At 40.8% G+C, this 15,557-nt stretch overlaps 1 protein-coding gene across 7 annotated transcripts in view; it reads left to right on the top strand.

Annotated features, from left to right (window-relative positions):
• LOC144688703 (DNA-binding protein RFX2-like) overlaps positions 1-15,557 on the top strand; it is a 911,596-nt gene that overhangs the window by 45,439 nt on the left and 850,600 nt on the right. For 5 of the 7 annotated variants that reach the window (XR_013578459.1, XM_078555565.1, XM_078555562.1 and 2 more), the window contains 2 exons: positions 3,271-3,348; positions 3,766-3,854. The exons of 1 other annotated variant lie outside the window; for it this stretch is intronic. Coding sequence is in view for 5 of the 6 variants with exons in the window: in XM_078555565.1 (XP_078411691.1) it covers positions 3,271-3,348; positions 3,766-3,854 (167 nt within the window). In the remaining variant the exon portion in view is untranslated. The remainder of the gene's footprint in view (positions 1-3,270; positions 3,349-3,765; positions 3,855-15,557) is intronic. One more of the 7 variants, XM_078555566.1, reaches the window with a different exon arrangement.

Here is a 15,557-nt window from a genome sequence, read left to right as displayed (position 1 = left end):
TGATTCCATGAAGATGACTATATCAGGCTGTTGCTTGACTAGTCTGTGAGACAGCTCTTCCAATTTTGGCACTAGCCCCAAGATGTCAGTAAGGAGAACTTTGCAGGGTCGACAGGGCTGAGTTTGCTGTTGTTGTTTCTGGTGCCTAGGTCGATGCTGGACTGTCCAGCTTCGTTGTAGTGGTTTGATGCAACTGAGTTGCTAGGCCATTTCATAGGGCATTTAAGAGTCAACCACATTGCTGTGGCCAGACCAGGTAAGAACATCTGATTTCCTTCCCTAAAGGACATTAGTTGGGTTTTTATAACAATCGACAATGGTTTCATGGTCATCAGTACACATTTAATTCCAGATTTTTATTGAATTCAAATTCACCATCTGCTGTGTGGGATTTGAACCCGGATCCCCAGAGCATTATCCTGGGTCTCTGGATTACTAGTCCAGTGACAATACCACTATGCAATTGCCTCCCCCTAAATAGGGATGGGAAAGCCATGGAAGGATTTGAAAACAAGGATGAGAATGATTGGGATGCAGTGTAGGTCAGCGAGCATAGGAGTGATAGGGGAATGGGATTTGGTGCAAGTTAAGACTCTGGCAGCAGTTTGACCTCAAGTTTACAGAGGGTAGAATGTGGAGATCAGCCAGGAGTGCATTGGGATATTCAACTCTTAAGGTAATGAAGGGTTTCTGCAGCAGATGAGTTGAGAGTAGGTGAAGTTGGACAATTTTACTGTGGTGGAAATAGGCAATGTTGGTGATGGCACCACTGAGGTTGGAAGCTCATTTCTGGGTCAGATATGACACCAAGGTTGTGAACAGATGGCTTGAATCTGACTGTTACCAGGGAGAGAATAGAAGTCAGTAGCTAGGGAACAGAGTTTGGAGTAGGGACCGAAAACAATGTCCTCAGTCTTCCCAGTATTTAATTGGATGAAATTTCTACTCCATCATACTGGATGCCAGATAAGCAGCCTGATAATTTAACAACAGTGAAGGAGTCTACAGAGGTGGTGGCAGCGAGGTAAAGGTGGGTGTTGTCAGCATACATGTGAAAGCTAACACTACCTTCAGAGGATGAGAAATAAGAGGGGAAGCGAGGATAGATCCTTAGGGGACACCAGAGAAAATGGTGCAGGAGCAGGAAGAGAGGCCATTACAAATGATTCTCTGGCTCCGATTTGGGTAGATGGAATGGAACTACATGAGAGCAATTGCACCTAGCTCGATGAAGGTGTAGAAGGGGATGCTGTGATCAACTGTGTCATAGGCTATGGACAGGTCGAGAAGACCAGGAGGTTTATTTGGACATGATTGGTTCATAACTGCCCTCTGAAGTAGCCCAGCAAGCCATCCTAGGGCGGCAAGAAATAGACAATAAATGCCAGCCTTGTCAGCAATGCTTGCATTCAGGAAATGAAATATAAATTTTTCATCAATTGAGATGAGGTTTGAAGAATTTTCTCAGTAGTGAATGCAGTATATGCAACAGTATTCCAGTCAAAGTAGTTGTGTTGATCTCTTTTTGAAATGCTAAAAAAGGATATGGCAATGGAGTTGAATTTTAGCTTGCAGGTGCAGCAAGCAATTAGGAAAGCAAATTGCATGTTGACCTTTATTGTAAGGGGATTGGAGTACAAGAATAAAGAAGTCTTGCTACAATTGTACCTAGCTTTAAGAACACACCTGGAGTACTGTGCAATTTTGTCTCCATATTTAAGGAGGAATATACTTGCATTGGAGGTTGCAGCGTGAAGGTTCACTAGATTAATTCCAGGGATAATTCCTAACATAGGCTGAGTATGTTGGGCCTATGTTCTCTGGAGTTTAGAAGATTAAGAGGTGATCTCATTGAAACGGGCAAGATTCTAAAGGGCCTTGACAGGGTAAACAGAGAAGTTGTTTCCCTTGGCTGGGGAATCTAGAACATGGGGCACAATCTCAGGATAAGGGGCTATTTGTTTAGGACTGAGATTAAGAGAAATTTCTTCATTCAAAGGGTTATTAATCTTTGGAAAGCTCTACCCCATAGGATTGTAGATGGCCCATTTATTTAAGGCCAAGATAAACAGATTTCCAGTGTCTCGGGGAATCTAAGGATATGGGGAGCAAGCGGGAAAGTGAGTTGATGTAGAAGATTAGCCATGATCATACTGAATGGCAGATATTCAAATATTCAATGGCATAAAGCCCACTCTTATTTCGATAAGTGAAAAATGATAGCATGCTCCATGGAATGCACTGTTTGTGTTGCTATTGTTTTGAGATGTGGAGCAAGGTGTATGTTGGTTTCACCTGGGAAGCTTTGACAATGATGGACTCCACAGTCGGTTACATTGTACATGGTGTGCCAAAGAGCAGCTGTGTTAGACCTTGTGTAATGGGGACCAGGTGCACAGAGTTCTCCTAATTAATTGTGCTGAGGTGCAATCCTTACTCTTAACAGTGTAATATTTCCATATCCCAACCTGTAGACCCTTCAGTCCTCAAGTTCTTGATTTGGTCCCAGCTGCGTTGAATTTAAGTTGGCTTATTCCCTACGCCCATGTCCTGTGGTCACTAGTGATTCCCAATCTCCCTCTCCCTCCCTCTCTCTATTGTTTAAGTCTATTAGCCGCCATCCAAGATTGGGCAAATGGACTCAGATTTCTAATGCTCAGTATCAGTCACTGATTAAATCTAGACAGCAGTGCTGAGACTGTAGACCAGGAGCTTCCAATACAAGCGATAAATATTTTTTTGAATTTGCCCCTAGCAGAAGCATTCATCCATTTAAAATAAATTAATTGAAATCTCATCTAAAATAGCAGAGAGAGAACTTTCAGATTCCAGAAATGTTCCATGCCAGTATTCCAAGGCATACTTTTCAGGACTGGGTTCAATGTTTAAAATAAATCTGTAAAGGTAGCAGATGGCCAATCAAAAATACTACTGTGTGGAGTAGTTACATGAGTTTGTACCCTTGATTCCTCCTGTGGCAGTTTTTAAAAAATATGTCACTGAAGGAATGTGAAGAGCATACTAGGCATAATCATGGCAGAAACTGAAAAATCATGAGGCATAGGGTAACTGAAAAGCATTCTCAATTTTAATATCAAAGGCCTAGCAATAGGGGTTGTCCCACCCCCTAGACTGGGATTCATTAGTGCAGAATAGATTTTTAAAAATCTTTAAACTTGGACCAACAAATAAAATGAAAAGTTTAACCTTGCATCCTCCACAAATAACTTAAGGAGACAGTAGCTTACCTTTACTCTTTGTTGCCCACAGCGGCTGGTGGTCCAGGCAACAGGTTCTGCTCAGAAAGGAGGCCAGGTACAGCAACTTCAGGTTCAGAGAGTGCAGCAGGTAAGAAAGGGCGATAAACCTGAAGGAGGCAGCTGTGTGACCTAATCTTCTCCCAACCTTCAAACTATTTTTATTTTTTCCCCATGACTTTTAGTGCAGCACTAAAATATAAAAAGTTACTTTAGGGGTGCAAGACTTTGTCTACGTTTTAATGATTTCTGCGTCCACTTTTCTCCCCTCTCCCAGTGCCATGATTTGGGGGAGGGAATGGTTTCATGGTTATCAGGTGGCTCCTGGCACTCTGTCCAAGATACTGTACTTCAGTTGTGACCTGGATAACCCTTGGGAATTATATGAAAGGAATGGGAAAGAGGCTGAAAAGTAGCTTGACTTGAAGATGGCCTAGGATCATGTAAAATACTGAGTGCTGCAAGATTTCAATCTAGGTTTGGATAATATTTTCTGTATTTGTTTTAGGTCCAACAGGTGCAGTCGGTCCAACATGTTTACCCGTCACAAGTTCAATATGTGGAGGGAGGGGATGCAGTCTATGCCAATGGGACCATGTAAGTGACCCAAGTTTGATCGACCCTACTCTGTCGCCATTTCTGTTTGTCTTGGCAGCTCTTTTTAATCTCATATTCTGCCTTCTCTCCACATCCCTTAATAACCCTGCTTCTCAAATAAGTTTCTCTGTTTTAAACCCCTCAGTTAACTTTGCACCTAGAGTCGCGTTCTACGATCTGCGATGTTCCTCCTGAATTAGATTTGAACTGTCTTAAGGTCAAATTTTAATTTTGTGTCCCCTTGTCCTGTACTCCCCATCTACTTGAAAGAGTTGTTCCCTCTGTTTCTTTAATTAAGAATTTCAATCTGATCACTCCTTAACCCCTTCATCTTCAGGGATTGGAGCCCAAATTCACCCAAAATAAAAGCGCAATGCTGGTTAACTCGGCAGGTCAAATCAGAATTTGTTTCAGGTGGATGACTTTTGCTAGAACTGGAAAAGTTAGAAATGCAACAGATTTTTTAGGTAAAAATAAAAATACCCGGGAAAACTCAGGTCTGGCAGCATCTGCGGAGAGGAACACAGTTAACGTTTCAAGTCCGTATGACTCTTCAACAGAACTAAGTAAAAATAGAAAAGAGGTGAAATATAAGCTGGTTTAAGGGGGGAGGGGGGGGGGACAGGTAGAGCTAGATAGAGGGCCAGTGATAGTACACTGCAAAAGAAAGGGAGGAGGAATGAGAACACAAAGGGAAGGTCTGTGATGGAGTGGTTTATGGGAAAGATCCTGACAAAACGAGATGGTGACTGGACAAAAACAGAAGATGGGTTTAGAGGAGGTATGAATGAGAGAGCGCTGAATTGTCATGAACAACTGCTGGCTGGAAAAAACAGGTTATGATCTGAAATTGTTGAACTCAGTTGAGATGTTGCCAATAACCTAATTAAAAAATGAGGTGCTGTTCCTCAAACTTGCTTTGAGCTTCATCGGAACAATATGAGGCTGAGGACATCAGAATGGATGAGCAGAGAATTAAAATCATAGGCAACTAGTGTTTTGTCTCGAGTTTGGGGTATACATAGGGTCCCTTTATGGTTTTCCCGTCACTCTAAAAACACTACTATAGACTGTTCGTAAAAAGCATTCTTGTTTATATACAGATGTGCTGAACTCCCAATAATTATATGTAAGGGAAGAATGAGTCTGAAGCTGGTCTTTTAACTCGAGCAGGTTTATTCTTCGGACAGCCCAACCAATAGACTCCCAGTTCCTTTTCCCCCGGGAGTGTTACAGCTGTACCCATCACTTGCTTTAACAATGCCGTTGTCTTAATGTAATTGTCAGTCAACAGGTGATGGGATGTTCTTCATGTCACCTGAACCACCACAATAATCACACTGATTCTTGGTTTAATGTCTCAGCTGACTGCTGCTTCTCACCAGTATCATCTAGACTTTGTGCTCTGTGCTGGAGTAGGATTTCAACCCAGAATCATATAACTTTAGAGGCAAGAGAGTTACCAACTGGGCCAAAATAACATTTGTATAATGCATCAACTGGTAGGGGCAGAGGGTTGATGATGAATGAAAAGTAGTACAAGACGCTGATGGGTTAGGGTTGGGATTAAAACTTGATATTACAATCAGAATCTAAAATGAAAATGATCAGGACAATCAAACAACCAGCAACACTATCCAACTATTCATCAGGTGCCAAAATCCCAGAGCCATGTAACTAAACACTTGATTCCAGAATCATTTTTGCATTTTAGCTTCTGATTGTGATTGGTCCTTTTATGCATTTTTATTCCACCCTCCCACCCCACAGCAGTATGTGCTGTTTAATGCAGAAGCGGAGATTGTACCCTCCTGTGCTCAGCAGCCTGAGATTTGCTACCTTTCATTCATTTTAACATTGTCAAAAATCACAAGCTGAGAGCAGAAGTAGCAACTCTGAGTCAAAAGCTATCAGTGACTAAACGTGCACTTTCAACAATTCAGGAGAAAAAAATCATAGACTTGTACATTGCATTTTCCAATAATTTCTGTTTGGGTTTTTAGGTTCTTTTACACTCTTTTGAGTTCCATGTAGCAGGCTACCCCTGTAAATGAGCCCAGTATCCTGCTGAGTTTTCACTTGCCCGAATGTATAAGTAAAGTATTCCCAGTATGTCCAGAATAATGAAGAGAAATGTATTGCTTATGCTCTAAGCTAGTGACTATCCCGTGCTTCTATAAGATCTTATTTTGAAAACACAGCAGAATTAACACTATATACTCGATTCTGTAACAAATTTTGGGTTCAAAGTCATTAACAGGTCCTATAAGTGGACCTGGCATTCCTTACAATCAGGACTTTACCTTTATTGTTGAATAGCTAATTATATGATAGTGTGAGCCAGGCATTGTGACAGTGCAAACCTTTGTGTGTTATTGGAAACTGTAATCTTGCAAATGCTTGATCTGTCTTCTGGAATGCAGATTGATACTGTCTCTAGTGAGAGAAAGCCAACAATTAATGACCAATCTGGTTCATTTTACATGTAATAAATGAGCAACCAGAATGGTAAATTTCATTTCTTCACAATATTTCTCATAAAGGAAAATAACAAAGCATATCACATTATATGGCAAACTAAATTCTCTAAGGATGAGTGAAATCCCTGAAATCAGTCAGAATTTGAACATGGGAACCGGAATAGACCAATTGGCCTCGTGAGCCTAGTCCATCATTTTGTTAGAGAATGGCTGATCTGCAACTCAACGCTGTGTTCCACTTTTTTTTTTGCCTGCAGACTTGTCTTAATAGGAAGCTAAGAAACCTGGCCTCTGACTCTCTACTGCAGCTTGTCAGGGATTGGCTGGTTAAGCTGCCAATCAAACTAGTTACCAACCTCCTAGGTGTGGGCTCCCTGACTCTGGCTGGCTAATGCTCACAGGCCCTGTCATGAATGGACTCTGCTCCCTAGCTGAAACAGCCAAGCCTGATGAAGGTGTTTGGTTACTCCCCCATCTGGGGCAATATATCACATGAACTTGCATGCTTTCCCTAGAGTAGGCAAGACACACCTCAGCTCTGTTTGTCTAGGAAATCATTCTCTAGCAAAGCACCCCTTTAAAATTAGACAGAATTGAAATGTGAGCTATATCTGCCTTTACTTAGATATTCGGTTGTGATTGGCTGGTTGCACTTTCTCCAGTCCCTTTGACTTGTATTATCCACTCTTCTGCTGCTCTGCACACCTCTGTGCTTGGAGTCAACAGATGGAGCCTTCTGCCTGAAATCACATTCCTAGCAATCCTCAGGTGGGAGAAACCCTGAACTCAGTACCATTATATCAACTGAATTTATGAAACTGTCCCATTTCTACGTTGCCCTGGGAAATAATTTTTGAGTGTGAAGCTGTTTTTTCACTGCTTGCGAGCCATCACTGAATTCAAGAAACAGGTTAAATCTTTGACAAAAATGTGCCTAGTGTGAAGGATTATTTCCATCGGCAAGCCTATATTTTCCAAAACACAATTGGTATTTTGTGTAATCTTGAAGCTGGTGTGACTCAGTGATCTATCAGCTTCTCAATATATACAGTAACTCCAGACCAATGGACAAGTAATACTATAAGATCACCTGGCACAGCTACTGCTATAGATTGGCTTTAAATAAAATTATCAAGTGTTTCTGTTACCTGTTACAAAAGATGTTTTTTCTTGATTTCCAAGCTGTTCTCTGTGGTGTTTGCATTTATTTTCACAAGTTAAGTACAGGTGCTGTTAACTCAGTTAGAAAAGCTCCCCCGTTGCAGCTGTTTTTTAATTGATTCCAGGGCTTTTACCTCCAGTGGTCTATCTCAGTACCATGTGAAGAACTTCCTGTCATCAGTCCTAAATTTGCCTTTTACAAGTTTAAGTGCCTGCCTTAATTACAAGTAATTCTTCCATATTATTGACTATGTTTTGGACCTCTAAATTTGCCTCTTGAGTTGTTGTTTTCAAGGCTTCAGTCCAAGTTTTCCCAATGTTTCTTCACAACTCAGATTGGCACTAAGAACTAGCCCTGTGGATTTTTTTCTATACTACCTCCAATGTTTGAATGTCTCCTTAGTGTCTCAATAGCTAAAGTATGACAGTGTTTCAAGTGTAGTCTGGCTAGAACACTCTGCAGTTTGGTCTTGACTTATTCTGGCTTCTATTCTTTTGGCCATATGGTTCAACATTGACTTTTCCTCTCCCTTGGCTGGACATGTTGATGATCATGTCCAGTAAGACTCCAAAATTTCTTTAGGATTAGGCTATGCCCTGCATTCATAGACTGTACTGTATCTGTTTTTATTCCTTCCTTTCTGCAGTATTTTACAATTATCTGCATAAAGCTTCATATGCCATTGTTCTGTTCAGTTACTTAATTTCAACTCATTCTGAAATTTGAGTGCCTTGCTTATTAGTCCATTACTTGTCTAGCTTGGTATCATCTACAAATTTGACCAAGGTGATTGAGTTTCAGAGAACAGACCATTGACATTAATTAGGGACTATAGACTCCAAGCTTTGATCTCTGAGAAACCTTCTTGGTTGTCACTTCTAGGTGTCAGCTGTGGCTCAGTGGCAGCACACTCACTTTTGAATCAGAAGGACATGGCTTCAAGCCCATGTCAAAGAATTGTGCACCTAGTATAAGCTGACGCTACAGTGCAGTACTGAGGAAGTGTTGCCCCATCAGAGGTGCTGCTGTTCGGCTGAGGTATTAAAGCAGGCCCTGCTTGCCTGCAGGTGGATATGAAAAACACCATACATAATTTGAAGAAGGATAGGGGAGTTCTCCATGGTGTTCTCATTGACCAACTCCACCAAAAAATCTTGTCACGAAAACAGATAATCTGGTCAGGTATCTTATTGAGGGACTTTGTGTACACATGCTGCTTTGTTTCCTTACGTTACAAACTTCAAAAGCACTTTGGCTGTAAGACGCTTTGGGATGTCCTGAAATAATGAAAGGCTCTGTATAAATGCCTTGTATTCTTTCCATTATTCCTTTACATAGTTTTGTTCCTTCCTTCCCCACCACCCCTTCTTGACATAACTCCTTGAATGGTAGAAAACAAGCATTTATTAAGTCAGTTTATCATCTATTTCCAAGATTTTTCCTGAATCTCCATAGCTTTGAGTTTAACTAACTCTTTTGTTTGAAAATGCCTTTTGGAAGTCCAGCATAAAGTAGGGTTTTCCAAAATTCACTTGATAATTGCTTAAGAAAATAAAAGCATAAGTAGGAGTAGACCATTCCGCTCTTTGAGTGGGCTCCACCAGTCAATAGATCATGGTTCACCTGATGCACTCTTAGATTCCACTTTCCTGCCTGTCTGCCATAACCTTTGACTCCCTTGCCAATCAAAAATCTCGAGGTTTACTAGGTTACCGTTGTATGCAACTCCTGAGAAAACTGTAACTGATTCTGTTACTTTAGCCTTGCTTCACTCAAGTGTAATGTGTACCCCTTTATACACTCAGTTAATGCTGATTATGTATTTATCTTTCATGCTCAGTATTATGCCGTTGTCCTCTGCCAGAGTAGTGTTAAACAACCTCGCCATGATCTATTGTCTGTAATGCCACATTATACGTGAAACGGAACTCCCTTGGAGTCTTAAATTATCTTCTATTCATTAAGCAAGCTGGAACTGCTGTACTGGCAAAAGACTTCAATATTTATTGCTCTCAAGCATGGACTTTAAACAGGGTCTTCTCAACTGACGTCAGCATCTCTTACCCATTGACCAAAATGCCAGCTACAGTAGACTTACCACCTGATACATGAAAAGCCACGGCCTGATGACCAATATTAACAGAAGTTAGAAGTCTAATAATTCGATAAGCATGTTGGCTTGCCTCTGAATTCTACACTATCCTGTCCAATACCTATCAGGTTACTCAAACCAAGCCAACTATCAAGGGAACATAGCAGGCCGAGTGAACTAATCATTTTCTTCCTGCTAACTGATCTTGATGGAGTCAGACACAGTAATCTCTATGCATTTATACTGCTTTTATTAATACATACTTGAACACAATCATAAGATAAAGCATTGAGGACTAAAATAGTACTTGAAATGTATATTATTAATCGTGAGTCAACCATCATTGGTACAATAATGCACCTCCCCATCCCACCATTTACTGGCTTCTGTTTTAACTATTATAACTGTCCACAATTGCTTTCAGTTTATGTTAATTTTTTGAAGAGGTAACAAAGCGTAGATAGGTGTAATATATCTAGATTTCTAGAAGACCTTTGATAAGGTACCACATAATAGACAAATGACTACGGTCACAGAATACGGAGTTGGGGCGAGTAGTAGAATGGATAGCTGGCTGCAAGACTGTAGGGAAAAAGGTAGTTATTCAGAGTGGCAGCTGGTGGAAAGTGGGACCCCATAAGGATCAGTACTGGGAGCATTGTCCATAATTTATATCAATGATTTAGATCTTGAAATCAAAAATGCAATTTCTAAATTTGTGAGCTACATCAAATTGGTGGCATAGTCAACACTGAAGAGAGGATTGCAAGAAAACCATAAACTTGAAGAATGGGCTTGTAATTGGTAAATTAAATTCAGTATAGGAAAGTATGAATATTACATTTTGGTAAGAAAATGAACAAAACTAGAGGTCATCAATATACAGTAGTCAAGAAATTGAATAGGAAATTCAGAGGAAACGTAATGAGAATGTGGAATTTATAGATGCATTGATGGGGAAGCTAGATAAGCATGAGATTCTGTGACAGACGAGAAGATGGGAAGAGGCTGAAGAGGAGCATAAATGCTGGCAATAGACTGGTTAGGCCCTGTTCCAATGCTGGGCATTCTATTCTATGCAATTCCACCTTATTTGTCCAGGGTAGTATAAATCAGGTGGTATGCCTTCTATTTGAACACTTGCATTCACCTCCAGGCATGCTTCCACGATTAATTTCTGTCTGTAAACCTCGTAACCCTCCCCTAACTTCCCAGGTTCTGGCTTTTTCTGACAAATGTTTTTCTGTTTATTCCCAAATAGCCAAAAGCACCATTCTTATATAATTAATTTTGCAAAGTAAAATCCTTTTACCCACCTATGTATTATATGACTAAGGTTTTCCATTTTACCATGAGGATTCCCTTTTAGATGCCAGGGAATGATCTGCAAACCAGGCTGGAAACAAGGCAGATGCTTAACTCCCTTCTAATCAAAATGAAACTAATCTTCCAGGATCTACCCCAAATATTCCTGATCTGGCCCAGCAATGTAGTCCATTTATCCTAAGTATTGTGAATCAACTTCTTATATGAAATGGCTGTCTGTTGTAAAACCTTTTTGTGTCAGTGTTCTGAATGTTGTCTGAACTTTTCAATTCTAGCATTTGGGTTTCCTGAAATTCAGTAGTGTAATTTGGTGCCCCCTATGCTCGGTACTGATCTGCAAACCAGGCTGGAAACAAGGGAGGTTCATTGCCCTCCTGAATGGCCCTGCCTAGGGGGTTCTTCTTTCCCAGTGGCGCTCTCTCCAGTGTACCATCACACTATTCAGTGGGATTTCAAAAGCGTCAGGTTTTCCTTCAATCTTTGTAAGTTCCCTTTCCTCCCAATAAACGTATGTTTAAACCTCTATAAACAATTAGAATGATCTGAAGAAATTAGGAAGTGGGAGGGCTGCATGTGCTCACGTGTGAATCTTTTGGATCTGTGCTGAAACCTGGAGGTAGTACAGTACAATATGGAATTTGTAAGTACTAAAATGGGTTGAGAGATCTACTTGTGCAGGGGTTGGAAGCCTGATCATGACATTCAGCAAGACCTGGGAGGAGTTTGGAGCATTGGGGGGGGTTGGTAAAATCTGGCAGAATTGAATGGGGCAGAGAGGATTAGGAGAGTTGGACCCAAACTGTAGCTGACTCCTCCTGGATCATAAGATCCCGGCCCCTCCACATACCCGGTATCGGCACCACTAGTTTTTGATCTTTATCTTGTTTTCTGCCACTAAAGTGTAACGTTTCAGCTTGTTAAATTTAATTGACAAACTAAGGGCTGAGGATGTCATATCTTGTGACCATCAGAGATATAGAATAGAAAATTTGAGTTTCCTAATTTTATAAAGTCTTTAATAAACATATACAGGTTAACTTCTAAAACATAGGTTAATTGCTTATGCAGTTTATACATGAATGTTTAGTCTCAAAAATTCAGTGGAATTTTAACCAAATATCAATGGCTATTTTCCAGTCAATCATTGGCCATTCTCCAAATGGCCATAGCTCAATGGGCAGCATGCTCATCTGTGGTAGTAGATTCCTCTCACGCTCCACTCTCCCCTTCTGCCCTTTCCCTTTTTTCTTTCCCTTTGTTGTTTGTTGGTTTTGGGAAAAGCAGAGAAACTTTAACCTGGACAGGATGATGGGATTCTACCGTCTACCATCTAACTGTCTAGGTTATAAGATGAGAAATTCTGGAAATTGCACATGTTCAAAATAAATGTGATTTTAAAACTGGCACTTATTGGTTCAAAAATATCTAGGCAAAACCCAGACTTTTGAGATCAGCTTGGACTTCAAGAACAAAACTTTAATGAAGGCTCTAAAAGCCACGAGGCAATTTAATTCATTAGTTTAATTGTTATTGTGCGATACACAATTTTCAAACATTTTATTTCAGCACATTTCAGTTAAGGAGGGGGTAAATGGTGGATCAAAAATCTTCAGGCAAAGATCAACAAATCTACGCTACATTTGTTGGTAGATGAACCAACTTGTCATGGGCTAAAACATGAGTAGCAAAATCCTATAAATATTAGTGTCTGGTACTACTGGATTTGGATACCATCACATTAAAAAGAGTGTTTGACATTGTCAACATGAGTTTTGGACGAAATTATGTTTTTAAATAAAATATGGGCCGGGATCTTCCACAAAACAGCAACCATCATTGGATTGCTACTCCGCTTGAACTTCTCCACACCTAGACGCTGCTCTGCATTTCTTGCTGAGTCTTCCAAGCCCGGCTTCTCTGGAAATGTAGAGCGCAGCGTCCATTGGAGAACTCTATTGCAGCACTGTGGCATTGGGGGAAGACAAAACATGCCTCTGTTTTACGGCATTAACTGCTGTATGGCAAGTTTACAGGTCCAGTGTGAAAGCTCAACAATGAGTAGGATGGCAGGTTGGTGAAGGGACGTCGAAGTGGGGGGGGTTGGGGGGGGGTTGGGGGGGTGGGGTGGTGGTGGTGGAGGGGAATCAGTCCTGGAGTTGCCCAGGATTAGGATCATATTGGATTTGGAATTTATGTATTTGGATATATATATGGATATGGATATATTATATTATGGATATTAGGGTTTACATTTCCTGGATAACTATTCAGGTAAGTAAATCAGAACTATTTGAAGTTTGACTCCAAGTTAGAGCTGGAGACATTCGTGGAGGGTCCCAGGGAGCAGGGAAATTGCCCTTCGAAAGTTGAAATTTCGCAGGCAATTCCCACAAAAGTTAACATATCAGATCTTCCACGGGGTCCCGATGTGCACCTTGGGCCGTACGCCTGGTCTCCTGATAATTTATACACTGGGAGATCTGGGTCAATGATGCAACTGAATATGCCCAAAGGCTGAAATGGTAGAGATGGCAAGCAAAACCCAATGCCTAGCACACTATATGTGGGAGGGCAGGGATGTAATCTGTTGTGGTGATGGAGTGGGTCAACACTCCAAACCCTTATTTGAAGTGTAGACATTCCTGTAGGAGGTACATTGCAGACCTAAAATAGGCTCCCAGAGGAAAGCAGTGGAGAAGTTGCAGCCTGGGTGAACACTATTTTCATTGTCTTCAAGAGGCCAGGAACAGAGGTGAAAAAAAGGTGCACAGATTGAAGAAGTGGCTAAAGCAAGTTCACATTTTGAGACCTTTCGGTTGCATACATGTAGAAACAAAACGCCTCATGTAGGTTCAAAATTCTTTTGACGCTTGCTGAGGTTAAGGGAAACTTATTTGTTCTCGAAAAGGAGAGTTGAGTGCTACTCATGAAGCTGGGATGACTCCATTAATTTTGAGAATAGCAAGAAATGGTGATTAGGGAGGTAAAAACAAAAAACTGCGGATGGCTGGAAATCCAAAACAAAAACAGAAATACCTGGAAAAACTCAGCAGGCCCGGCAGCATCGGCGGAGAACAAAGTTGGCGTTTTGAGTCCTCATGACCCTTCAACGGAACTAAGTAGAAATAGGAAAGGGGTGAAATATAAGCCTATATTTCACCCCTTTCCTATTTCTACTTCGTTCTGTTGAAGGGTCATGAGGACTCGAAACGTCAACTTTGTTCTTCTCCGCCGATGCTGCCAGACCTGCTGAGTTTTTCCAGGTATTTCTGTGATTAGGGAGGGGTTGGCGGTGCACAGGTGATTTTATTATAATATAGAAGCAAAATATTATGGATGCTGGAAATCTGAAATAAAAACAAAAATGCTGGAAAAACTCAGGCCTGGCAGCAGCTGTGGAGAGAGAAATAGAGTTAACCTTTTGAACCTTCTTCAGAGCTGGGATGATTTTATTGACACTCTCTCTCTCTCTCTCTCTTAATGCATACGGGAAAACCAGTCAATCCAGTTAGACCTAGAGTGAAACAACAATCATCTTAAAGTCAGAACACAGCTGACCAGGAAAATAGACTAAGTTGCTGTGGAGTAATGTAGTATGTATTTTTATATTTCTTATATATGTGAAAGAAAATGAAGTAAAGTTAATAAGATTGATTCTGTTACTCTGTTCATCCACAAGCTCATCAAATAATGAGGCAGCTTAATGTTTTATATCTGGGTTTGTCAACTGTGTTTTCACCCCATCTATTGAAAAATTGGAGAACTATTTGTTAGGAACTGTGTGAAAGACACTATACCCAGTACAGAAGGGGATCCTATCATTACACTCTAGGTTACATTATTGTAAAATTAGATAACGGGTAGCATGGGTACATTCCTGAAGAGGAGGGACATAGGCACCACTAAGTGTGATTAGTGCTGCTGAAATTGAGTATTTAAGGTAAACCTGAAATTTGTAACGCTAAACTTAAGCTGCTGTTCAAGTTAGTAGATAATAAGGCCCATGTATCCATGTCAGAAAACATATTGACTGGTGTGCTGCTGCTCCATACCAAGCCCTCCTCCCACCTTCTAGCTCTTACATTGCTGATCCCTACTGCATTAATTGAAAAGCCTTCTCGCACACCAGGAATTTAATACAATCCAGTTTCAGGAAGTATGATCACTTAATTATATTTGGGCTGGACTGCAGCTTCTGTCCAACAATCACTGCAGATGCTTGTTTAAACTCCAATATGCCAGGCTACTACTATATTTGTATGACAAGATGGTATTTAATACAAGGGAACAAAGCTGATCAGGGGGATGGCTTCAAAACTACTATTGCTTCCAGGGAGGCCACTCTGATATTGTTCCCTATAAGGTCATTGAGAAGGTAAGAGAAAATAAAATCAGAATTCTTCAAACTTTGGATTAGGACCATCTGTATCTTGTGTTTTACTTCCTTTACTCCCACATGGGTAAACAGGCAACCAATATGAACCCTTATCACCTTTCATAAGCAGTCTGATGAATGGTGCAGCATGGAGGCAATTCTGTCATTGTCAACACAAAACAATAGCCTGCTGGCATTGCTACTGCACCTATATTCCTCCTGTCAACTTTTGAAAGTATCAGCACTGTGCTGCACATCTCAAGAATGC

This window comes from Cetorhinus maximus, chromosome 13 (genome assembly GCF_964194155.1).
Source record: "Cetorhinus maximus chromosome 13, sCetMax3.hap1.1, whole genome shotgun sequence".
In the NCBI taxonomy this organism is placed as follows: Eukaryota; Metazoa; Chordata; class Chondrichthyes; order Lamniformes; family Cetorhinidae; genus Cetorhinus; species Cetorhinus maximus.
Note: the sequence above shows the minus strand (reverse complement) of the source record. Positions and strands in the feature narration are given on the sequence as shown.